This window comes from Hyperolius riggenbachi, chromosome 3 (genome assembly GCF_040937935.1).
Source record: "Hyperolius riggenbachi isolate aHypRig1 chromosome 3, aHypRig1.pri, whole genome shotgun sequence".
Lineage (NCBI taxonomy): Eukaryota > Metazoa > Chordata > Amphibia > Anura > Hyperoliidae > Hyperolius > Hyperolius riggenbachi.
The window spans coordinates 344,248,810-344,275,923 of NC_090648.1; the positions used below are offsets into that span (position 1 = coordinate 344,248,810).

Below are 27,114 nucleotides of genomic sequence, written 5' to 3' on the forward strand. Positions count from 1 at the left end.
CAAATTCACTCGCTTCAGATAGACTGGGTTTCAGGTCAGCTAACGAGCTGGTCATCCCATTGTTATCATCATTGTTTAGCGAAAGTAACCATGGGTAATACCAACATTCAGGTTGAAGGTGTACCGAGACAATATGCAGAATTTGCTGACGTCTTCTGTCCTAAGTCAGCGGACAAACTTCCCCCCCATCGTGCCTTCGATTGTCCCATCGATCTGAGATCTGGTTGTATGCCGCCCAGAGGTCATCTTTATAACCTGTCTGGGCCGGAGAAAATAGCTATGCAGGAATACATCAGGGAAAACTTGGCGAAAGGGTTCATCCGTCCCTCTCGTTCACCAGCAGGGGCAGGTTTCTTTTTTGTAAAGAAAAAAGACGGAGGCCTCCGTCCTTGTATAGATTATCGAGGCCTGAATAAGATCACAGTGAAAAACCGCTACCCTTTGCCTTTGATTGACGATTTGTTCACGCAGGTGACCAACGTCAAGATTTTTTCCAAGCTAGATCTCAGGGGTGCATACAATCTAGTCCGTATCAGGGACGGTGACGAATGGAAGACGGCCTTCAACACACCCGACGGGCATTACGAGTACCTGGTGATGCCCTTTGGGTTGTGCAACGCACCAGCCGTCTTCCAGGAGTTAATCAATGAGGTGTTCAGGGAAGTGTTGGGGAAGTTTGTTCTGGTTTACTTGGACGATATACTAATCTTTTCGTCCAGTCTCTCTGAACATCGCCAGCATGTCAGATGGGTTTTAAAAAAAGGTAAGACAGAATCAACTTTATGCCAAACTGGAGAAATGCCTCTTCGAGGTAGAGTCAGTAGCCTTCTTGGGGTACATTATCTCCACTTCTGGTCTCTCGATGGACCCAGGGAAAGTTTCTGCTGTCCTGGAGTGGCCTCAGCCTGTGGGGCTGAAGGCACTTCAGAGATTCCTGGGGTTTGCTAATTACTACAGAAGATTCATTAAGGGGTACTCTACCATCATCTCTCCTCTCACCAGGAAAGGGGCTGACACTCATCACTGGTCACCAGAAGCTCATGCGGCCTTTTCGACCCTAAAGAAACTGTTTTGTTCTGCCCCAATACTGAGTCATGTTGACGTCACCTTTCCCTTCATTGTAGAAGTTGATGCCTCAGAGGTGGGGGTGGGAGCTGTGTTGTCTCAGAGATCAGGTTTGCAGGGCAAGCTGCACCCATGTGCCTACTTTTCTCGCAGATTTTCACCCGCCGAGAAAAACTATGACATCAGCAACCGGGAGCTCCTGGCCATCAAATTGGCGTTTGAGGAATGGCGACACTGGTTAGAGGGTGCAGAACTTATTATCACAGTTTATACAGATCACAAGAATTTGGAGTATATTGAGGGGGCTAAGAGACTTAGCCCTCGCCAGGCCCGGTGGTCCCTGTTTTTTGCAAGATTCAGATTTGTAATCATGTATACTCCTGGAAGTAAGAATGTCAAGGCCGATGCTCTCTCCAGGTGTTTTGAGCCCGAGTCAGTGCAGCCTGCAGCCCCTGAAACCATCCTACCCCCAAAGGTAGTTCTGGCAGCCACTGAGACATGGAGAGATTGGACAGCCACATTGAGTCCCTACCAACAGGATGTTCCAGAGGGAAAACCTGAGGGGGTCATGTTTGTGCCATTACCTTTCCGCTTACAAATCCTGCAATTCTTTCATTCTCACAAGAATGCTGGTCATCCTGGAGCCACCAGAACCCAGGATCTAGTAGCTAGATGTGCCTGGTGGCCTACCTTGGTTACAGATTGCAAGGAATTTGTAAGAGAGTGTGCGGTATGTGCGAGAAGTAAACCCTCTCGTCAGGCCCCCGTTGGCACTTTACAGTCCTTGCCAGTCCCCAATGAACCCTGGACTCATATTTCCATGGATTTTGTGGGTGAACTCTCTCGGTCTGAAGGCAAGTCAGTCATTTGGGTGGTAGTGGACCGTTTCAGTAAGATGGCACACTTTGTCCCTTTGAAAGGACTCCCCTCGGCCCAGGAATTGGCTGATCTCTTCATCCTGCACATCTTCCGGCTGCATGGCATTCCGGAAAATGTAGTGTCAGATCGGGGAGTCCAATTTGTTTCAAAATTTTGGAGGGCCTTTTGCCATCAATTAGACATGGAACTCGCATTCTCATCAGGCTACCACCCACAGACCAACGGTCAGACCGAGAGAGTTAACCAATCGCTGGAACAATTCCTCAGGTGTTATGTTGCTGATGCGCAAACTGATTGGGTAGTTTTTGCCATTCGCAGAGTTTGCGCACAACAATCTGAAGAGCTCTTCTTCTGGGTTCTCCCCATTCCAGGTGGTGTCAGGGAGATCACCTAAGTTTGCTCCTTTGCCGGTCGCATCTACTCCTTTCCCAGCTCTGGAGGATTGGCAGAGGGCTCTGAAAGAGATTTGGGGAATGGTTAAGAAGAGCCTAGGGAAAGCTTTCCAAACCCAGAAGAAGCAGGCCGATAAACATAGGTCTGTAGAGTGGAGATTCTCTCCAGGAGATTTGGTATGGGTGTCCACTTGTCACTTGGCCTTAAAACAATTGTCACCCAAGCTGGGTCCTAAGTTTACAGGACCTTTTCCAGTGGCCAAGAAAATCAATAAAGTCACGTATGCCATTGATCTCCCACCCAGTATGAAAGGTGTGAGATCGTTCCATGTGTCCCTGTTGAAGCCAGCAGTACAGGTGGACTCCTCTCCCCCCCCCCCCCCCCCCCCTGTGTTGGTGGATGACCAACCAGAGTATGAGATTGAAAAGATTCTGAATTCTGGCCTGGTGCAGAATTCTGTGCAGTATCTGGTCCACTGGACGGAATAAGGCATAGAGGAGAGATCTTGGGTGCTAGATTATCGCATGCATGCGGAAGAATTAAAGAAAGAGTTCCATGACTTACATCCCAGGAAGCCTGGTGGAAAGTGTCCGTAGTCCACTTCTCGGGAGGGGGGGGGGGGTTACTGTAACGGATTTCAGAGAAACCGCCGCGCGTTCTGACAGTGAGGCGGCGGAATCCACGCACAGAGCGGTGGTTTCCCCGCAGCAACATGCTTCTGGTTTGTCTGGACCTAGTAGTGCACACAGATGGAGAGCTGCGCGCGCGCGCGCCGCAAGACAGGCTCTTTATGCCAATAGGAGAAGGGTCAGCTGATCGAGGCGGTCAGCTGATCCCAGCTCAGCAGGTGATTGGTTGATGGGAGCTGGGCGGCGCTGTGGAGCGCTTTACTATATATATCTCTTGCTGTTCAGTTGCTGGTTGTCTGGCGTTGCGAATACCTATGTGTTAGCACTCAGACCTTAGTCAGATCCTTCAGTGTGGTGGAACCAGGTGGACCTGGGAATCCACACTTAGCCAGTTTACTGTGTATCATCTGTGTTATTCTTTAGACCAGTTCCAGGGTGTAGAGACCACGGACCTCACACCCCAGACTAGGAATACTGTGTATCATCTGTGTTATTTTTTAGACCAGTTCCAGGGTGTAGAGACCACGGACCTTACACCCAGACTAGGGAACCTGTGTTATCATTCTGTTACACATCAGACTAGTTCCAGGGTGTAGAGACCACGGACCTCACACCCAGACTAGGCATTGTTTGATATCTGTTATGACTTATTGCTTTCCTGACTTTTCCCTGTGCTTTCTGATTCGGTTCCTTACACCTCTGATTACCTGTTGCCAAACCCTGCTTGCCTTGGATACCGAATCAGCTTCCTGTCTTGGTACTTTATCTGTCTGTGTGTTGCCCAGGGGCGTAGCAATAGGGGGTGCAGAGGTAGCGACCGCACCGGGGCCCTTGGGCCAGAGGGGCCCCGAAGGGTCCACCCTCTATCACAGTATTAGCTCTCTATTGGTCCTGTGCTGGTAATAATCACTTCTATAGATGCTTTGAATAGTAGTAATCCTTAACACACTGTTCCCAATCCCCTTCTTGCACCTCTGACACTGTGGTTGTCCTTGGCAAGTTTTGGTGCGCTGTATCAATTGCTATGTATAAAGTTCTTGGGGGGGCCCCATGTAAAACCTGCACCAGGGCCCACAGCTCCTTAGCTACGCCACTGGTGTTGCCGACCCGGCCTGCCCGACCTTTCTGGCTGTCACCCACCCCTTGGGTGCTCAGCCTTTCTGCAGGGGCCCCCTGCTCCTCAGAGGGGGCACTGCTGCAAAATCAGTCAGGGTCTCCTTCTCCTGGAGTCCTTGACTGCAGTAGAGTCTGTCTCTACTCATTGGACTGCTACCCCAGTGGTCCAATTACTACTGTTACACCAAACACTTACACGCTTCAGGTGTTCAGAGGTTAGCAATATATTTGTATTATCGGTGATTCTGCAGATCATCAATAATCAGGTATATACAGTATCTGTATTCTTGGTGATACTGCAGATCACCAATAATCAGATTCTCTCTGCGTGCTGACACCAATCGTTACATGAACCAGTGGGGCTGGGGTTCTGCAATTTGTTTCTCTGCCTACCCTCGAACTTTGGAGTAGACCAACATGCAGTGTCATTACCCACCAGGCTGTGCATCCGAGACTGAATTTTAATTAGTCAGGAAATAACATTACTAAGTGAGAGGGATTTCAGCTGGATTTTTATTGGCTGCAGGATTTGTTCCCCTCAGAGTTTTCTCTGACAAACCTGTCATCAGCTTCACACTGCTGGTGAGTTCATTTCCACCTTACAGTTCCTCTTTTAGAGATGTATTAGTCAGATTAATAATACCTACTCTAGTGACCGCAACATAAGAAAAGTAATATACAGAGAATTTTACTTTGGGACAGATTTATATATTTTATATATGTGTACACATGTATTTTATTTTTATTTTTTGTCACGATCGTGGTATTTTAACTGGTAATCTTTAGCATTTTCTTTGAGGTATTTATTAGCTTCTTGGCATTTACAAAGCGCTTGGAAGAAATGATTTAATGACTTATGACTGGTGTTGTACAGGTCTACATATTTGATGTTGTCTTTTATGGTGTATTTGACTTGTCAGATTTGGGCTGTACAGAGCGGTCAGCTGCTCAGATTGTGTCGTGTGAATAATGGTGATGACTGGGTGAAGGATATGCACTTCTCTCCTGACTGCAGACTAATAGTATCCTGCGGAGCAGACGTTAAAGTAAGTGGCAAAGAATTACATCTGTCAGTAAAGTATTTTTTCCTCATTGAAGATAAAGAGGCTTCAGTTTGCCCTGCTTGAAATGGCGAGGAGGGAGTTACACACTGTGATTGTCATGCTAGAATTCTAAGTGAAGATTACATACAACAAGAATTCCACCTGCACATTATTGCCCATTATGAAAATAAAACACTTTGAACAAAGTGGCATAGTAGTAAGACCAGAGACCTAGCTCTAATGCAATGGAAAATTCCTGCACAAATGTAGTCATTTACAGAGCTAGAAGCTCAAGCCCCAGCTTGATAACGTTATTTCTCAGAAGCTTTACTGAATGGACCAAAAAGGTTATATAAGGGGTCCAGATGTAAGGTCAAAATGGGGACAGAAAGACACTGGGAGCCATGCATAGTGTAGTACAGTGATAGGCAAACTTGGCTCTCCAGCTGTTAAGGAACTACAAGTCCCTGTACTTGTAGTTCCTTAAAGGGGTTCTTTCGCAAATGAGGGGAAAAAAAGTGGATTATGCATAAACTATTAAACATCCTTCTAAAATAGTGTAAAACGTTTTTTAAAAAAAGAATGAATACAACATGTAATGTAAATAGTAAGGGATGATGACTGGGAGGCTAATACATTTGTTAGTGGTGGTGTTTCTTTTACTTTCTTTTCACAACCATAACTCCTGCCTAAGTAGTTTTCAGTGGTATAACCCACTTCTAGCAGAAATCGCCGTTATAGCCCTAACTGCAGCACGGTGGCGTAGTGGTTAGCTCTCTTGCCTTGCAGCGCTGGGTCCCCGGTTTGAATCCCAGCCAGGGCACTATCTGCAAAGAGTTTGTATGTTCTCTCCGTATCTGCACTCCGGTCTCCTCCCACATTCCAAAAACATACAGATAAGTTAATTGGCTCCCCCTAAAAATTGGCCCTAGACTACAGTACTTACACTACATAATATAGACATATGGCAATGGTAGGGATTAGATTGTGAGCTCCTTTGAGGGACAGTTAGTGACAAGAATATATATATATAATATACACTGTACAGCGCTGCGTAATATGTCGGCGCTATATAAATACTAAATAATAATAATAAAAGTAATAAAACTGCTGAGCTGCTGAATATGTGTTTACACTGTTGCTCGGCAACCAGAGGCCGTGCAGAGACTTGTTTGTGAAAAAGAGTCATAAGCTGCTGGGAGAATGAATCAGTCCCATCTACACCATATGATTCTTTGTCAGATTCGATTCAATTTGATTTGATTTATTGATTTGATTTGATTCAATCTGACATGTCCGATTAATGATTCGATTCAATTTGAATCGAATCATGAATCTGACATGTCAGATTGATTTAACCACTTGAGGACCACAGTCTTTTCGCCCCTTAAGGACCAGAGCCTTTTTCTCCATTCAGACCACTGCAGCTTTCACGGTTTATTGCTCGCTCATACAACCTACCACCTAAATGAATTTTACCTCCTTTTCTTGTCACTAATACAGCTTTCTTTTGGTGCTATTTGATTGCTGCTGCGAGTTTTACTTTGTATTATATTCATCAAAAAATACATGAATTTTGGCAAAAAAATGACTTTTTTAACTTTCTGTGCTGACATTTTTCAAATAAAGTAAAATTTCCTATACATTTGAGCGCGAAAGTTATTCTGCTACATGTCTTTGATTAAAAAAAAAAACATTCAGTGTATATTTATTGGATTTGGTAAAAGTTATAGCATTTACAAACTATGGTGCCAAAAGTGAATTTTCCCATTTTCAAGCATCTCTGACTTTTCTGCGCACCTGTCAGGTTTCATGAGGGGCTAAAATTCCAGGATAGTACAAATACCCCTTAAATGACCCCATTTTGGAAAAAAGACATCTCAAAGTATTCAGTGAGAGGCATGGTGAGTTCATAGAAGATTTCATTTTTTGTCACAAGTTAGCGGAAAATGACACTTTGTGACAAAAAAAAAAAAAAAAAGTTTCCATTTCTTCTAACTTGCGACAAAAAAAAATGAAATCTGCCACGGACTCACTATGCTCCTCTCTGAATACCTTGAAGTGTCTACTTTCCAAAATGGGGTAATTTGTGTGGTGTGTTCACTGTCCTGGCATTTTGGGGGGTGCCTAATTGTAAGCACCCCTGTAAAGCCTAAAGATGCTCATTGGACTTTGGGCCCCTTAGCGCAGTTAGACTGCAAAAAAGTGCCACACATGTGGTATTGCCGTACTCAGGAGAAGTAGTATAATGTGTTTTGGGGTGTATTTTTACACATACCCATGCTGGGTGGGAGAAATATCTCCATAAATGACAATTTTTTAATTTTTTTTACACACAATTGTCTATTTATAGAGATATTTCTCCCACTCAGCATGGGTATGTGGAAAAATACACCCCAAAACACATTATACTACTTCTCCTGAGTACGGCGATACCACATGTGTGGCACTTTTTTGCACCCTAACTGCGCTAAGGGGCCCAAAGTCCAATGAGTACCTTTAGGATTTCACAGGTCATTTTGAGAAATTTGGTTTCAAGACTACTCCTCACGGTTTAGGGCCCCTAAAATGCCAGGACAGTATAGGAACCCCACAAATTACCCCATTTTAGAAAGAAGACACCCCAAGGTATTCCGTTAGGAGTATGGTGAGTTCATAGAAGATTTTTTTTTTGTCACAAGTTAGCGGAAATTGATTTTAATTGTTTTTTTTCACAGTGTCATTTTCCGCTAACTTGTGACAAAAAATAAAATCTTCTACCACATGTGTGACACTTTTTTGCAGCCTAGGTGCGCTAAGGGGCCCAACGTCCTATTCACAGGTCATTTTGAGGCATTTGTTTTCTAGACTACTCCTCACGGTTTAGGGCCCCTAAAATGCCAGGGCAGTTTTTTGTCACAAGTTGGCGGAAAATGACACTTTTTGAAAAAAAAACAACAATACATATCAATTTCCGCTAACTTGTGACAAAAAATAAAATCTTCTATGAACTCATCATACACCTAACAGAATACCTTGGGGTGTCTTAAAATGACCTGTGAAATCCTAAAGGTACTCATTGGACTTTGGGCCCCTTAGCACAGTTAGGCTGCAAAAAAGTGTCACACATGTGGTATCGCCGTACTCAGAAGAAGTAGTATAATGTGTTTTGTGGTGTATTTTTACATATAACCATGCTGGGTGGGAGAAATATCTCTGTAAATGACACATTTTTGATTTTTTTTTTACACGCAATTGTCCATTTACAGAGATATTTCTCCCACCCAGCATGGGTATGTGTAAAAATACACCCCAAAACACATTATACTACTTCTCCTGAGTATGGCGATACCACATGTGTGGCACTTTTTTGCAGCCTAGGTGCGCTAAGGGGCCCAACGTCCTATTCACAGGTCATTTTGAGGCATTTGTTTTCTAGACTACTCCTCACGGTTTAGGGCCCCTAAAATGCCAGGGCAGTATAGGAACCCCACAAGTGACCCCATTTTAGAAAGAAGACACCCCAAGGTATTCCGTTAGGGGTATGGTGAGTTCATAGAAGATTTTATTTGTCACAAGTTAGTGAAAAATGACACTTTGTGAAAAAAACAATAAAAATCCAATTTCCGCTAACTTTTGACAAAAAATAAAATCTTCTATGAACTCAACATACACCTAACAGAATACCTTGGGGTGTCTTCTTTCTAAAATGGGGTCACTTGTGCAGTTCCTATACTGCCCTGGCATTTTACGGGCCCAAAACTGTGAGTAGTCTGGAAACCAAATTTCTCAAAATGACTGTTCAGGGGTATAAGCATCTGCAAATTTTGATGACAGGTGGTCTATGAGGGGGCAAATTCTGTGGAACCGGTCATAAGCAGGGTGGCCTCTTAGATGACAGGATGTATTGGGCCTGATCTGATGGATAGGAGTGCTAGGGGGGTGACAGGAGGTGATTGATGGGTGTCTCAGGGGGCGGTTAGAGGGGAAAATAGATGCAATCAATGCACTGGGGAGGTGATCGGAAGGGGGTCTGAGGGGGATCTGAGGGTTTGGCCGAGTGATCAGGAGCCCACACGGGGAAAATTAGGGCCTAATCTGATGGGTAGGTGTGCTAGGGGGTGACAGGAGGTGATTGATGAGTGTCTCAAGGTGTGATTAGAGGGGGGAAATAGATGCAAGCAATGCACTGGCGAGGTGATCAGGGCTGGGGTCTGAGGGCGTTCTGAGGTGTGGGCGGGTGATTGGGTGCCCTATGGGCAGATTAGGGTCTAATCTGATGGGTAACAGTGACAGGTGGTGATGGGGGGTGATTGGTGGGTAATTAGTGGGTGTTTAGAGGAGAGAAGAGATGTAAACACTGCACTTGGGAGGTGATCTGATGTCGGACCTGCGGGCGATCTATTGGTGTGGGTGGGTGATCAGATTGCCCGCAAGGGGCAGGTTAGGGGCTGATTGATGGGTGGCAGTGACAGGGGGTGATTGATGGGTGGCAGTGACAGGGGGTGATTGATGGGTGATTGACAGGTGATCAGTGGGTTATTACAGGGAATAACAGATGTAAATATTGCACTGGCGTATTGATAAGGGGGGGTCTGAGGGCAATCTGAGCGTGTGGGCGGGTGATTGGGTGCCCGCAAGGGGCAGATTAGGGTCTAATCTGATGGGTAACAGTGACAGGTGGTGATAGGGGGTGATTGATGGGTGATTGATGGGTAATTAGTGGGTGTTTAGAGGAGAGAAGAGATGTAAACACTGCACTTGGGAGGTGATCTGATGTCGGACCTGCGGGCGATCTATTGGTGTGGGTGGGTGATCAGATTGCCCGCAAGGGGCAGGTTAGGGGCTGATTGATGGGTGGCAGTGACAGGGGGTGATTGACGGGTGATTGACAGGTGATCAGGGGGGATAGATGCATACAGTACACAGGGGGGGGGGGGTCTGGGGACAATCTGAGGGGTGGGGGGGTGATCAGGAGGGAGTAGGGGGCAGATTAGGGACTAAAAAAAAAAATAGCGTTGACAGATAGTGACAGGGAGTGATTGATGGGTGATTAGGGGGGTGACTGAGTGCAAACAGTGGTCTGGGGGGTGGGCAGGGGGGGTCTGAGGGGTGCTGTGGGCGATCAGGGGGCAGGGGGGGGGGAAATCAGTGTGCTTGGGTGCAGACTAGGGTGGCTGCAGCCTGCCCTGGTGGTCCCTCGGACACTGGGACCACCAGGGCAGGAGGCAGCCAGTATATTTGGCTTTGTATACATTACAAAGCCTATTATACATTGTTTCAGCGGCGATCCGGGTGCTAGTAACCCGCCGGCGCTTCCGAACGGCCGGCGGGTTACAGCGAACGGTGGGCGGAGCCAGTCCCCGGCGGCTGATCGCGTCACGAATGACGCGATCGCCGCATAGCCACTCCCGCAGCTGCCCCCGCCGATGGGTGTATTGCGGTCGTTTGGGCCTGGACTTTGCCGCCGCCCATTGGCTGGGGGCGGTCCTTAAGTGGTTAAATCAATGAATCAAATAAAATTGAATCAAATCTGACAAAGAATCATATGGTGTAGTTAGGACTGATTCATTCTCCCAGCAGCTTATGACTCTTTTTCACAAAGGAGTCTCTGTACACCGCTGGTTGCCTAGCAATAATGTAAACACATATTCAGCAGCTCAGTGGAGCTCAGTCATTAGGGCTATAAAGGCAATTCCTGCTAGAAGTGGGTTATACCACTGAAAACTACTTAGGCAGGAGGTATGGTTGTGAAAAGAAAGTAAAAAAAAAACACCCCAACAAATGGATTAGCCTCCCAGTCCTTCATACGTCACTGTTTACATTACATGTTGTATTGATGAAATTATTCATTTTTTTTTAACTTTTTACACTATTTTAGAAGGATGTTTAATAGTTTATGCATAAACCACTTTTTATTTTTTTCCTCATTGGCGGAAGAACCCCTTTAACAGCTGGAGAGCCAGGTTTGCCTACCACTGGTGTAGTATGTCGATAAAAGTGGTTGAAATGCAGTATAGAATAATACAAACTTGTGTGGCAATAGCGGCAACCACAGCAATGCGCTGGTGAATTTTCCGTCTCCACTTGGATCATTGGTAACTCTTGGGGTATAGGTGGTCGCGCTCAGTGATGAGCGAAAATGCAAATATTCTTTTCGCCGAAATATGTACAATTTTCGCTTCGACAAGCAAAAATTCGCCCGAATATTTTAGCGTTTATTTTCGCCTAATGTCCGCTATTTTCTCTGTAAATGTCAAAGCCCCCTTACAAGCTAGAATCACCAAATTAGCAGAGTATGTTAAGGAGAACAGTGGGTATAAGGGGAAAACATAATTTTTTTTTGTGAAACGCCTTAATATACATAGTGATTTGAATAAAAAAAAAATTATATGAAGTGCAGTATGTCAGTATTATTACAGTGCCAGGGGAGCAGCGGCTCGGTCAGAGTGACCATCACCCCCATAAGTCAGGTCCAGGAGAAGCAGGCAATGTACACATCCCATAAAATGACAGTGGTGGGGGGAGCAGCGGCTCGATCAAAGTGTCCATCACCCCCATAAGTCAGGAGACGCAGGCAGTGTACATATCCCATAAATTGATGGGGGGGGGGGGTGTCAGCGGCTTGGTCTGAGTGACCATCACCCCCAAAAGTCAGGAGAAGCTGACGGTGTACAAATAAAAAAAAATCGTAACATCGGCTTGGACACAGCAACCATGCTTGAGGCCCCATTCACACTAAAGAGTTTTGCCGGTGGTTTCGGCAAAACGCTCAAACGCTAGCGCTTTTGAAAGTGCTTGTGTAATTAAACCCTATGGGCCCGTTCTTACTTGGGCGATATGCGCTAATCGCCACTTATCGCCCAAAATAGTGAAATGCAAACGCGTCGCCTTCAGGCAATTTCGCGGCAATCGCGTTTCAGTGCTATAGAAGCGCAAAACGCGATCGCGGAAAAATTGTTGCAGTGTTCAGTGATTTTTTTCCGCTGAAAAATCACTCATGCAGCTGGCGTTTTGCGCTTTCAAGTGTGAATGGGGCCTGAAGGACAGCTGTAGTGGGGGAAATGGAGGCTGCCAAATGTTTTTCTTTTAAATCAAAACCAGTTGCTTGGCAGCCCTGCTGGTCTATTTGGCTGCAGTAGTATTTGAATCAAACCAGAAACAAGCATGCAGCTAGTCTTGTCAGAAATCTGACACAAATATCAGAAACGCTTGATCTGCTGCGTGCTTGTTCAGGGTCTATGGCTAAAAGTATTAATGGTAGAGGATCAGCAAGATAGGCAGGGAACTGGTATTGCTTAAAAGGAAATAAACATGGCAGCCTCAATATACCTCTCAATACAGTTGTCCTTTAAAGCAGAGTTCCCCAACCCTGTCCTCAAGGCCCACCAACAGTACATGTTTTGCATGCAGTAAACCACAAGCATGCACAGGTGGGGTAATTAGTGTCTCAGCAGAGCTGATTAACTACCACAAAACATTTCCACAAAACATACACTGTTGGTTGGCCTTGAGGACAGGGTTGGGGAACTCTGCTTTAACCGCTTGAGGACCCACCCTTTACCCCCCCTTAAGGACCAGCGCTGTTTGTTGTGATCTGTGCTGGGTGGGCTCTGCAGCCCCCAGCACAGATCAGGGTGCACGCAGAGCGATCAGATCGCCCCCCTTTTTTCCCCCCTATGGGGATGATGTGCAGGGGGGGTCTGATCGCTCCTGCGTGCAGGCTAGTTGCGGGGGGGGCACCTCAAAGCCCCCCTCCGTGGCGACATTCACCCCCCTCCCTCTCCTACCTCTCCCCCCGGTGATCCGGGCTGCACAGGACGCTATCCGTCCTGTGCAGCCAGTGACAGGACGTCCCCTGTCACATGGAGGCGATCCCCGGCCGCTGATTGGCCGGGGATCGCCGATCTGCCTTACGGCGCTGCTGCGCAGCAGCGCCGTACAATGTAAACAAAGCAGATTATTTCCGCTTGTGTTTACATTTAGCCTGCGAGCCGCCATCGGCGGCCCGCAGGCTATTCACGGAGCCCCCCGCCGTGAAATGACAGGAAGGAGCCGCTCGCGCGAGCGGCTGCTTCCTGATTAATCAGCCTGCAGCTGGCGATGCAGTTCTGCGTCGCTGGTCCTGCAGCTGCCACTTTGCCGACGCACGGTATAAGCGTGCGGTCGGCAAGTGGTTAAAGGACAACTCTTTGGAGATGAATATGAAGGCTGTCATATTTTTTTCCTTTGAAACAATACCAGATGCCTGGCCATCTTGCTAATCCTCTGCCTCTAAGGGCCCATTCACACTTGAAAGCGCAAAACGCCGGTGGTAAGCCTGAGTAATTTTTCAGTGGGAAAATCACCGAACACTGCGGCGATTTTTACGCAAATGATTTGAGCGCTTCTATGGCACTGAAACGTGATCGCCGGAAACTCGCCTGAAAATGGTGCAGGCGACGCGTTTGCTTTTCGTGATTTTGAGCGATTTGCGGCGATTAGCGCAAATCGCCCAAGTAAGAATGGGCCCATAGGGTTTTATTACACTAGCGCTTTTAAAAAGCGCTAGCGTTTGAGCGTTTTGCCGAAATCGAGGCAAAGCGCTCTCGTGTGAATGGGCCCTAATACTTTTAGCCATAGCCCCTGAACAAGCACGCAGTAGATCAGGTGTTTCTGACATTATTTTCAGATCTGACAAGATCTGAATGCATGCATGTTTCTGGTGTGATTCAGACACTACTGCAGCCACATTGATCTGCAGGACAGCCAAGCAAGTATTGCTTAAAGGGGAGCTGAAGTGAGAGGTATATGAAGGCTGCCATGTTTATTTCCTTTTAAGCAATACCAGTTGCCTGGCAGCCCTGCTGATCCTATGCCTCTAATACTATTAGCCATAGCCCTTGAACAAGCATGCAGCAGATCAGGTGTTTCAGACTTTAAAGTCAGATCTGATAAGACTAGCTGCATGTTTGTTTCTGGTGTTATTCAGATACTACTGCAGAGAAATAGACCAGCAGGGCTGCCAGGCAACTGGTATTGATTAAAAGGAAATAAATATGGCAGCCTCCGTATACCTCTTACTTCAGTTCCCCTTTAAATGGAAATAAATATGGCAGCCTCCATATAACTCGCACTACAGTTCTCCTTTAAAAAAGACTTTTGTTTTAGGGCCCGTTTCCACTATCGAGAATTCGCATGCGGATTCGCATAGCCAATACAAGTGGATGGCCCTGTTTCCACTTGTCGGTAATCCTGAGCGGTTTTCTGTGCGGGAGAAACCTGCATGGAAGAGCTGTCAGAATTTGCACACCGCTATGCGAATAGCTGCTAATGTATTTAATAGGGAAAACGCATGCGGTTTTGGCATGCGTATTTTACCGCGATTTTGCATAGAAAGTAATGTTAAATCACACAGGCAGTGACATGGTTAAAATCGCATCAATACTAACCTATGCGAAAGCGCGGTAAAATACGCATGCGGAATCGCACCTGCATGAGATTTTGTCAGCGGTGGCGATTCTGCACCGCACAAGTGGAAACGGGCCCTTAGAATACAACTACAATCCAGCCTGCTGTAGCTTGTATTTGTGGAAATTTTCAAACCACAAACGCACAGTAGACTGCAAATAGATGAGCTAGCTAGCCATGGCATAACTAAGAAGCTGTGGGCCCCAGGGCAAGTTTTGCATTGGGGCCCCCTAAGCTCTCTATACATAACAATTGATACGTCACACCAAAACCAGTCAAGGACAACCACAGTGTCAGAGGTGCAAGAAAGGGATGGGAAACAGTGTATTAATGATCACTGCTATTCTGTTTCAATATTTTTATTGAGTTTTCAAAAATAGATATATATGTTACGGCCAGAACCCGAAGTTTGGCCACTTCTAGTTCTGGCCGGCCACTTCGGGTTCTGGCCGGCCAATGCGCGAAGTGGCCGCTGCGCTGCGGCCAATGTGAGGAATGGAATGAATCCTGTAACATTCATGTATATTCTGGCCCCAGCGCAGCGGCCAAACCTATCGCAACTTAGTTATTTTAATGAAATTAAGCCGGCGGCTTTTTCTCTGCCTCTTTCTCTCTCCTCCCCCCCCCCCCCCCCGCCCCTCTCTCCTTCTCTTATTATTGGCAGCACTACGTGTCCCCCTCCAGAGTCGTTCGTCGCACCAGGGAAGCCTGCCGTTCCTGCAGAGCGGGGTGCTGGCAGAAGCGATGTCTGCAGCCTCCCCGCTCTGCTCTCCCTGGCGCGACGAACGACTCTGAAGGGGGGACACGTAGTGCTGCCAATAATAAGAGAAGGAGAGAGAGGCGGGGAGAGGAAGGAGAGAGAGAGAGGCAGAGAAAAAGCCGGCGGCTTCATCTGTTTCATTGCCGCCGGCTTAATTTCATTAAAATAACTAAGTTGCGATACGTTTGGCCGCTGCGCTGCGGTCAGAAGATACATGAATGTTACAGGATTCATTCCATTCCTCACATTGGCCGCAGCGCAGCGGCCACTTCGCGCATTGGCCGGCCAGAACCCGAAGTGGCCGGCCAGAACTAGAAGTGGCCAAACTTCGGGTTCTGGCCGTAACATATACAACAATGGACCAATATAGTAAGAAGACATTGCTCAAGTATAGTAGAGTCTTTCAATTAAAAATAAAAGCCTCGTTAGGTTAGCCCTAGGCAACTCGTGCAACAATAACGTAATATGTTACAGCAAGGCACAGCTTAACCAACTTGTTCTGTCTTCTTATACTGTTTGGAGGGCAAATGCCCTAAAAATTAAGATAGAGGTAGAAAATAGAAGAAAAGAGTGAAAATAAAAGTGAGGAAAGAAGAAAGGGAGGGGGAAAGCTAGGGGAGAGGGGAAGGGGGGGGGGGGGAAAGGGGAATGGTGTTGGGGGCCCACAGACTCCATCCTGGAGACTAACATTAGCTTATGGCTCAGGAGGTGAGAATGAGCGCATGCCATGGTTCCCAGATTTTGTTGAATTTATCTACCTTGTCCTCAAGGATCGCAGCCATCCTTTCCTGAGTCATAAAAGATGTCACCCTGCTCTTGACTTCCTCAAATGAGGCGAATTGAGTTCTCCAGGCCCTGGCTATACTTTGTTTAGCTGCGACTATAACAAAGTGGGCCAGCACTTGCTGGGATCTATTCAGGGAGGCAATCTCAAAATGTAACAGGGCTATCCAATCACTGCTATTCTAATCATCTATAGAAGTAAATATTATCAGTATAGGACCAATGAAGAGCTAATACTGTGGTTGAGGGTGGGCCCAAAGGGCCCCGATGCGGTGGCTACCTCTGCACCCCCTATTGCTATGCCCCTGGTAGCTAGCTAAGCTCTCTCTACTCCTATCGCATCCACTAACTCTTCCCAACAGAGGCTGGTGTGTCAGAGAGCTAGTCTTCTCAGGGGCCTGTCTGTTGTCTGATTGGTTGTAGTTATATGGTTCCTGGGTCAATTCTGCAGCTAAGAATCATGGGCAACCTAATACGGGGAGAGAAGACATTACTTCCTATCAATTTTCTAATTTTCATGCTAAGCACATATCGAATATAGCAGTTATTTTTGAAATTTAGTATTTGGGCTAAATATGGCACTTTACCTTTAAATTTCGCTATTGGGCAAAAATGCGAAAATTTAAGCTAATTTTCGCGAAAATTCGGCAAAAAATGCGAAAACGGGATTTTCAATGCGAAAATTCGCAAGCAACACTGGTTGCTCGCTCTGCAAAAACAATAAAAACCTGTCCAAATAGATACTAAAATCTAGCTACTATTATATACTAGCTGATGGCCTGGCGTCGCCTGGGTATGCATTTGACTGGTTTTAGCTCCACCCTCTTTTTCTTACCCTAACACACAATTACTCAATGACCTAGTTTGTGAACTTTGCAGTCTTTGGCATCAATAATTTGCATTGAGAAATTAAACAAATCTGATTGGCTGTGGCTCCAACCCTTTTTGAATTTGAACCCCAGTCACCCAATGACCACCCATACCAGGCTTGAGGCTTGTGCCATTTACAGTGCAAGAATGGCAGCAATTAAATATTCCCCTTGAAAATAAATAGGTGAATTTTGATTGGCTTTTATAGGCTCCACCCACTTTTTTGAATATGTACCCCAGTCACCCAGTAACCAACTGTGCAAAGTTTGAGAACCTTGCCATTGCCAACAGTGTAAGAATGGCTGCAGTTTAAGTTTTCCCAGTGAAATTTGTATTTGTCTCCACCCACTTTTTGGCTATGGGAATAAAAAGTATCCTATACTTTATTCCAGGTAATGTACTATGTGTGTGCCAAATTTCATTCAAATCCGTTCAGCCACTTTTGCGTGATCGAGTAACAAACATCCAAACTTTTCCATTTATAATATTAGTAGGTTAACACTGTTCCCACAGGGGGTAAGGACATAAACTGCTTGGAGGAGGCTGCCCAGATGTGATAAAAGGTCTAAAAGCAGTTTAAAAATGGTAAGGGTAGCTCACCTTGAAGAGTCACTCAACAACAATGTATCTGAAGGAAACAAATTACTGGGTACACTATGGGTGGGGACAGTAAAGAATTGTATGAGAATGAGGTGGAGACTGTGAGGCTGATGGGGAAAAAATAGGGAGGAGGTGGGGACAGTTAAAAGTTGAGTGGAGATGGGTAAGAAGACACATCTCACTCGCACATGGGGGCAAATAGTAAACGGTGGTTTTTATGAAGTGTTATGGAATACCATAGAATTCTAAATCAATAATAATAATTATAAAGTGATACATTACTGAAGTTGACAAAAGGAGTTGCTAGGCACTACTACAAAACTAGCAATTTATTGGAATAATTAAATGAATCTAGCTCCCTCAGTCTGTAGGATTTAGAATGGACAGATACGCCATAGTTTGAACACTAAGCTATGTCCCATTGTGGGTCATTGAAATGGAGAAGAAGTCTTTAGTTTGCCCTGCTGTGCCCTGACAAGCTAGTTGTGGGGGTTGCACTTCAGTTCACAGTGCTGACAGATGAAGTGTAATGACTTGTAGTACAGAGTGTACTAAGTGGCGTGTGCTGGAGCTTATAGCACAAAGTGCCAACAAGCCACTTGTGGAAGTTTGTAGTGTAGCTAGCAGTCAGTAGCTGAGGCTATAAAGCAGTCAGGGTGCAGACAAGTATGTTACTTTGTTTCTAAATGCTGACAAGTCACGTGTATTCATATTTGATACAGAGTTTCTAAAGAAATTGACATAATTTACAGCATAGGTTTACAGCATAGGACTCTAGCTAGCTCCTGCTGATTACTGAAATGTAACCATTTGGTAAACTTGCACATTTAAATAAGTATATTGTAAATAAGTAATTTTGTAAAGTAAACATTTGGCATGAACAGTTTTTCAGGACATACTGAGACATTAAAGGAAACCTAAAGGGAAGTAAAAAAAAAAAAAAAAAAAAAAAAAAAAAAAAAAGTTTCACTTACCGGGGGCTTCCACCAGCCCCCTGGAGCCGTCCTGTCCCACGTCGGTACTCAACAATCCTCCTTTCTCCCTCTGCCAGCTAGTTTCATTTTTGCAGACTGAGTCAGCGGGCCAGTGCGCCTGCGCGGCCATTGCCACGCATATCTTTCTCGCATTTCCTGTGCAGGATGCTATTGCAGAGGGGATTGCAAAGGAGGATACGCATGGCCAGGGCCGCGTAGGCGCAGTGGCCTGCCGACTCAGTCTGCAAAAATGAAACTAGCAGGCGGCGGGAGAACGGAGGATCATTGAGGACCCGCGCGGGACAGGACGGCTGCAGGGGGCTGGTAGAAGCCCCAGGTAAGTGAAACACTTTTTTCTTTTTTTATTTCCCTTTAGGCTTCCTTTAACCCTCCTGGCGGTACGCAGTTTCAGTGGCTGCGTCCGCGGGAGTTTTTTTTTAAAATAAAATGTGTTTTTTTTTATATGTTAGCTAGCACTTCGCTAGCTAACTATGTGCCCCAAGTCCCCCAGCACCTCTCTGACCTCCCACAGACCACCCCCTCCCCACGTGCCCCCCCCCCCCCCGAATCGCCGCTGGCAATATTTACCCGTATGTGATTCTGAGAGAGCCGCGGCTTCACCAATAAGCTTCACTCGTCGCTACGGCGACGATCGGACATGACGTCATGCGCAGTCCCGATCCTCCCCATAGCGAAGCCTGGAGCTGATTGGGAGGCTGCGCCATTGCGGGATCCCTGGGGGTATGTATAACGGCGGCTATCGGTGGGGACCGGAGGGACTTGGGCCACATGGTTAGCTAGCAAAGTGCTAGCTTAACAAAATACAACCATTTTTATTTTTAAAAAAACCTCCCGGGGCCATGTGATCCCCTGCAGTGGCTAGCCCGAGCCAGGGAGGTTAAGGCAGCGTATTAATGTGCAACTTTATTCAGGAACAAATGTACATTTTATGTGTATAAATAGTACACGTAATTTGAATTTTATAATTGTTAGTGATAGTGGCCCTATAAATAGCCAGGTAGATGAGGTAGAGTCACTTTCATTTTAATTACTGTATATATTTCATAAAGAGAACTTGTAAGGGAAAAAAGTGCCATTATGGGGTACTTACCTCAGGAAGGGGAATCCTCTGGATCCTGGTGAGGCTTCCCCCATCTGGCAGCTGCTGACAAAGGCAGGTGACGCAAACGCAGTAGGGGCTTCAGCACTCAGCAATATTTACCAATCCTTGCTCCTGCGCAGGCTCAGTACAAGTTTCCCATTGAGCTACCGCGGAAATAGCCAAGCCTGATAGACTATTTCCACTCGAGCCCAAGGGGAAGCTTGTACTGCGCCTGCGCAGGAGCGAGGATTGGTAAACATTGCCACACACTGTTCGGAGGCTGCCAGCTCCGGATTAGGATCCAGAGACTTCCTCTTCCTGAGCGAAGTACCCCTGGGGGCAGTTTACTTCCTTACAAGATTACCTTAATATATTTTCATTGTTTGCATAATAGTCTTTTTCAAGCAAGTCTGTAGTGAAAACAAGTCAGATACTTACCTATTGAACCTTCCCTGTCCTCTCTCAGTCCTCTTGTTCCATCGATGTCCCCCGGTGAAATTAACCACCTCTGTGAGCCCTCGTAAGGCTTGAAGCGCACACGTGTCCCCAAGTGCTCCCAAATACAGACAGCTCCATCTTGCACATACGCAAGTGAGTGCGCAGTGCGGAGCCATGCATCTTCGGGAACACAAGTGCTGCCTTCTGAGGGCTCACGGAGGTGTATTCAACCAGATGGTCATCAAATAGCTGCAACAGGGGTGACAGTGCTTCAAGTATTACTTTAAAGTTGCATAAAGAATACAGATATCTATGTTTGCAATGCTTTTTCCAAAGCCTAACAGATAATATTTTAAACACTTTATTGCACTAATTCTCAGCTCAATGTGTTGTGTTTATATTACAGTGGTGGGATGTGGAGTCTGGAACCTGCAAGCAGACATTCTACACAAACGGCACAAACTTAAAGTCAATACGCCCGTGTTCTTCTTTTAGAACTTTTGTAACCATTGACAATCTTGGAATTCTGTATGTGCTTCAGTTAGTGGAGTGACAATGACTCCACATGCATTAAATATGCTGTTCCATTAGGCTCTTTTGATAATCTACCTGGTATAGCAGGCAGCAAACTGAGAGCAAAGCTACAGGGACCCTGTACAGAGCTCAGCTTAGCACAGCTCTCAAATACAACACGCTGCTTTTTTTTTTTAAATTGCCACTCAGCAGCAGCTGAAGCAGAATAACATTGAATGTCTCTTAATCGCACCATTTTCCTTGTGTTGTCATGAACCCACTGTACTTTATGTTATCTGAAAGCAGCAAAACAAACACAATACAAGCTGTGCTCTTGGACTGTAGCTGTTGCACTACGTTTACAAGTTAATATATGTTTCTTACATAAGCTGTGAATTGCACTTGGGAGCATTACTTCAGACATCTTTCCTAAAGGGTGATGTACTTTTCCTTCCATTTGATGTCTCTACAACTGCTTGGCATTGCAAACGTTTTGCTTTTATCACTTAAACCTCTTCTCAGGATTGCATTCTTCTAACAGAAAAGTACCATTCAGTGTAAACCCCGCAATGCTCTAGATGTCCGCTGTGCCCTGTATAGTCTAAATAATATTCCACAAATCTCTACATTGGCAATAATAGTACTTTGTGCTCTGTTTGAACTGCCATTATTTGTTTTGTACAACAAAATTAGGCCTTTGCCACACAGGCTATTATTTAGGTGTTTCTCTGTTCTCTGATGGGAATTCAGTTGATTTTCTTGCGGCCAGGGTAAATTCCAATAGCCTGTGCTTATTACAAATGTATTTCGTTCTGTCCTGAAATTTTGACCCTCGAATTCCTATTGGCCAGTGCACAATGGAGACACATTCTAAAGCCACCAGTGAAAATGGTGCAATCAATTTTAGATTTGATTTTGGCCAGAATCAAATCTAATTCAGAGTGCAGCACTGGGGTGAGCTAGAGAAACGATCAGTATCTGGTATATAGTCATTGGTTTCCTGATCTACTACATATCATACAGTGTTTGACCAGCGTTTGAGCAGGTCAGGTGTGCCATGAGCAGAGGGAAGAGAACGCTCCCACTCAGAGGTTTTCCAGATTTCACTCAGACTGTACTGTTGTAATTTTAAACCACCAAATAGAATTTGCATCTCTTTTCATTTACCTCAAAATACTCTGTGTGTTATCCGGTGGTGGAGGGAAGCTGAGGGAGAAAAGTCTGCGAGCCTGGCCCACATGCTTTACAGTGGAACTCCACACATCATCACCTGAAAACGTTCCCAGGAGTTTCACCTGTATATTAAAGAATACATTAAAAAGCCCAAATATGATGCCAGCACTCCTTGTCCTGATTGGTTGGTGCTTTATTATAAGGAATGCCGATGCATTCTGCTGTTCTGTCTTTTACGACATCCCGGCTACAGCCAAGACTGAAGGAATCTCTGTTCTCCCACCCAACTGAAGCTCACACTTTCTTTGAGCAACATCTAAGTAGCATGTAAAGCAAGTGTAGTGTGTGTATAGAAAGCAGAGCTGTTTATCTGTCTCAAAACAATGTGCTCCTCCACTGTCCTATGACTGCCTCCATCAGAGAGGCGTTATTCCTCCCTCTTTTACAATACTGTACAACTCTCCTTCTCCAGCCTAATATATGTCCAGGAGTCTTCTATCAGAGCTGATCAATTAGGCAGGAAACAAAAGTGGTGAACTGACATAACTTTTTTGTTTCATTATTATATTGCATGAATTCTGTCTGCTTAAAGGACAACTATAGTGATCGGTCTATGGAGGCTGTCATATTTATTTCCTATTAAACAATACCAGATGCCTGGCAGCCCTGTTGATCTCTTTGGCTGCAGTAGTGTCTGAATAACACCAAAAACAAGCATGCAGCTAATCTTGTCAGATCTGACAATAATGTCAGAAATACCTGATCTGCTGTATGCTTGTTCAGGGTCTGTGGCCAAATGTATTTGAGGCAGAGGATCAGAAGGATAGCCAGGCAATTGGTATTTCTTAAAAGGAAATAAACATGGCAGCCTCTATATCCCTCTCATTACAGTTGCCCTTTAACCTCCTTGGCGGTAACCGCCGGAGGGTGCCGATTTACATAATTTTTTTTTTCACTTCACTCCATTCGTCGCCATGGCGACGGGGGAAGCCCTCAAGGAAATCCCGCTCAGAACGGGATTTCCTTATGGGCAAGCGGCGCCGGCGGCGATCGGAGGGGACGGGCGGATGCCGCGGGGAGGGGGAAGCATGTAGCTTGCGCTAGGCTAGCTACATGCTAAAAAAAAAAATGGCGAAAAAAAACCTCCCGCGGCTGCGCAGCCGCGGGAATTATACCGCCAGGGGGGTTAAGGATCTTATTTGTGTGAAATATATACTAAGTAAAGGGGTTGCCTGCTTTAAGTTACAAGTGGGCTTCTGAATCTTTACTCCTTGATTATATACATCATAGCGGTCCGCCCTACGGCCCTTGGCAGAGATGTACCCACTGTCAACCTTTTATACCTGCATCTCTGGTGAGGTCTATCTGGTTTTATGGAAAGTCATCACTGACCCTCATATACCAGCTAAAGTGTTCTTTATGAGGTCGGTATTGGTCAGATACATTATTTAAATGAATCAGTGTTGGTTAGTGATGACCTCAGTAGGCGGAGCTAAATCATGACTCTAGAAGGTTGGTTGAGAGTTTCATAGACAGTAACAGGTTTTGTGTGCACTGCTCTCTTTGGAGGTCCAGGGTGTTGTAAGAAATGTATATCATGATTGTTACAAACATAAAGAATGAGCAATTAATGGTGATCATTTTCAATCAAAATGATCACTATAGAGTTTTTTGTAACAAAAATCAATAGTTAAAAGAAGAGCACTAAAGGTATATGTGCGTGGCCAGCATTAGGGGCTGCTGCAGGGCAGCTAGTGATCATAAAGTCAAACAGCAGACAGGACAGCAATTAGAGAGCCATTTACGAGCAAAATAACGTAAAGGATAACTGTAATGAGAAGAATATGGAGGCTGCCATATTTATTTCCTTTTAAACCATACCAGTTGCCCGTCAGCCCTGCTGAGCTATTTGGCGGCAGTAGTGTCTGTATAACACCAGAAACAAGCATGAAACTAATCTTGTGAGATCTGACAATATTGTCAGAAACACCTGATCTGCTGTATGCTTGTTCAGGGTCTGTGGCTAAAAGTATCAGAGGCAGAGGATTAGTTGGACTGCTAGGCAACTGGTATTGCTTAAAATGAAATAAATATAGCACCCTCTATAGCCCTCTTGTTTCTGTTGTCCTTTAAAGGAAACATGAAGATAGTTTGAAAAAAAAACTTACCTGGGGCTTCTGCAAGCCCCCTGCAGCCGCCCTGTGCCCGTGCCGGCCTGGAACGATCGTCTGGTCCCCTGCCACGGCTAAGTTTTATTATCACCGACTTGCAAGTCGATGGCCATGTGCGTCCTCATTTGCTCTCCCCTCACCGGGAGTGTCCTGCGCAAGCGCAGTGCGACACCATACTGTGCTCCCGGCGATGGAAATGCAATTAAGGACGTGTGCTGCAAGGACAGTGCAAGCGCAGTGGACGTCAATTTTTTGTATCTTCCGGTTTCCTTTAAGCAGAATGTAACATAGCACAAGGATCAAAATCATGACTAGCCTGAAAAAGGAGCTTACACAATCATAGGTAGCTGAAAGCTTTTGCTTTTTTTTTTTATTGCAGACATTCAACTAGACCTCAATGCTAATGGACCTACAGACCAATTGTAGCCAACCCTCCACTGATTCCAAATAATATCTCTTAATGTTAATTGTGCCAAGACCATGCCACCTTTGCTCTGCATGTAATATGCCAAAATAATGCAATTGCAAATGAAGGTGCAATACTAAATACCAAATAATATAAATTCAAGCTTAGTGTTTCTTCTTAATGTTTGAACTGGGAATGAAATGCTCCTTTAAGTAATTTTTGTAATTTTTTTGGCATTGTTTAGCTGATGTATAATGATGACTGACCTTCATCAGGGAGAAGTTTCTTTATCGCAACTGTTTTTCACTACACTTTGTATGTATAGTACAGAATGTGTACCCTATGCTTGTTTTACAACAATGCTATAAATAACTCTGCTTCCTAGAAAAATGTTAAGTGCCATATTAAGGCTGTTTACTAATTTTATGAAAACATGAACTGAAGCAGCATCCCAGAAATAAGTCATACCTTTTCTATGCAAGGCGTAGGGTGTCTCTCTTTTTTTACGCATTCATATTTTGGATGAATAAAATGTTAATACATTCCTCGTGTGCTGGTGTAATCTTTTTTAGATTTCTTTTCTTCTTTTTTTTTCATTTCAGGTTGATTCCACCCAAATTAAAGGATAACTCCAGCCAAGTAAACTTTCAGTATGGCCATGCAGAAATGCCTAGGGACGGTCAATGAGATGCAAATAATTCCAATATCATTACGTTGATGCAGGATTATGCACACTGATGCACCACTCTGCCAAAAACAGGCCTTCGGGGATTACTGCGTTAGTATGCGGTAATCCTTATCTGGCATCTGGCCAAGCAGGAAATGACGCTCATGTCCTGTAGGGCAATAGATGACGTGCGCGGAAGCGTATTGTTAAAATACGCTTCCGCAAATACGCAATGCTGAAGACTGAGGTGGGTTTTTTAACACACTCACTACCATAGACTTATGTGACTTCCGGTCCAGCACAGATCGCTGGATGGTAACGTAAGTTGAGAAGCGTGTTAGATAGGGAGCTTCCGGCGCAGCGTAACGCAACATGGGGAGTGTGAACTCCCTCACAGACTTTCGTTAGGCTGTGGGGTGTGGTAAATTTACTGCACCACCTCAGTGTAAAAGGGTCCTCAGGCCTTTTGTACACAGGAGGCTGAAGGCCACCACCTGTCAGCTACATTCATGCCCCAACTGGGCAATGGGCAGATGGTCAGTGCATTGAGTCACATCTGAGTGTGGCTACACTTGGAAACAACAAGATGTGGTGTCATGTGCCAAACTCCCTGTAAAAACAAGATTGCATGGGAGGGGAAAAGTTGCATTGCAAGTTACACATGTGATGTGACTTTTACAGTGAAGCATACACTACATACAAAGTATGTTTCACTGCAGCTGTTAACATACATGCAGTACAGCACTGCATACTTTTTATTATGCCAATAGATTTCATCTAACTGCACTGCTAAAGCATTTTATTATTATTTAGTATTTATATAACCATGACATCTTCAGCAGCGCTGTACAGTATATTGTCACTTAATTGTCCCTCAGAGGGGCTCACAATGAATCTAATCCCTGCCATAGTCATATGTCTATGTATGTATCATTTAGTATATGTATCCTAGCCTAGGACCAATTTTAGGAGGAAGTCAATTAACTTATCTGTATGATTTTGGGATGTGGGAGGTGCCCAGAGGAAACCCACACAGACACGGGGAGAACCTACAAACTCCATGCAGATAAAGCCCTGGCAGGGATTGGCGCCAGGGACCCAGCACTGCAAGATGAGTGCTAACCACTATGCCACCACGCTGCCCGTATTGATATGAACTGACAATTACAATATAATTGCATCCTATTGTGCGACGCAACACCCGAGGATGAGTTTATGTTGCTCCGTGTGTCACTGCTACTTTCATTCTAAAAGCAGGAAAGCAACTAAAGTTTAGTGGCCGTCTTTTATGTGCCTGCATAAACATGGGTCTGTGTTTTCCATATACAACTGCTATAGTACAAAATATAAAAGGCTGCAGCTCCTATTTCTGCTGTCTCTATGTAGCTAGCAGCAAGAAGATGAATAATGCAAGGCCAGTTTTCATTCAGTCTCCAATTTTCAATCCTTTTTTAGTGCTGTGTAATAAGAAGAAAAAGGCAACTAGAAAGAGCAGGGAAGGTGGCATAAAGACCATATGAAACTGCAAGCATTGTTCCCAAGCTCAATGCAAAAGTGCAGGAAACTGCAATTCACTTTCACTTGTTATTTTTGCTTTCTGTGGTGGAATGAGGATGCCCATGGGCACATACTGTCAAGGCTGACCACAGAACATAATGTCATTCTCAGCCTATCATTTGTCCATCACAGATTAAGTGAAGGTTTTGTATCATTGTTTAGACTGTTTTTTACACAGCTATTAGTTACTTTCATTTACACAAATTATTACAAATAATAATTATAACCATAATAAACACTGTGCATAGCAAAACGGATTTACAAACGCCATGGTAAGCTGCGATCCAACGCCACACAACCCATTTTCTAGGGGAGGAAAGTTTGTGAGAGCATCAGAAATGTCACATTGGAAAGTTCACTATTAGTTTAACAGGCTTGCTTACAGGCTGCTATGCCTGAGGCAATGGCTGCAGTTATAACCTGCAATTAGCAAACAATGCTGCTTTATTATTATTTATATAGAGACCTCTTCCACAAACGTTGTATAGACTAAAGTATATTGTCTTGTCACTTCACTATCCCTCAGAGGGGCTCACAATCTAATCC

The 27,114-nt window shown here is 45.0% G+C and overlaps 1 protein-coding gene across 6 annotated transcripts in view; it reads left to right on the top strand.

Annotated features, from left to right (window-relative positions):
- APAF1 (apoptotic peptidase activating factor 1) overlaps nt 1-24,887 on the top strand; it is a 182,981-nt gene extending 158,094 nt beyond the window's left edge. For all 6 annotated transcript variants that reach the window (XM_068276989.1, XM_068276987.1, XM_068276986.1 and 3 more), the window contains 2 exons: nt 5,003-5,128; nt 20,488-24,887. In XM_068276989.1, the coding sequence (XP_068133090.1) occupies nt 5,003-5,128; nt 20,488-20,634 (273 nt within the window). In that variant the 3' untranslated portion in view covers nt 20,635-24,887. The remainder of the gene's footprint in view (nt 1-5,002; nt 5,129-20,487) is intronic.
- Nucleotides 24,888-27,114: the final 2,227 nt, after the last annotated feature.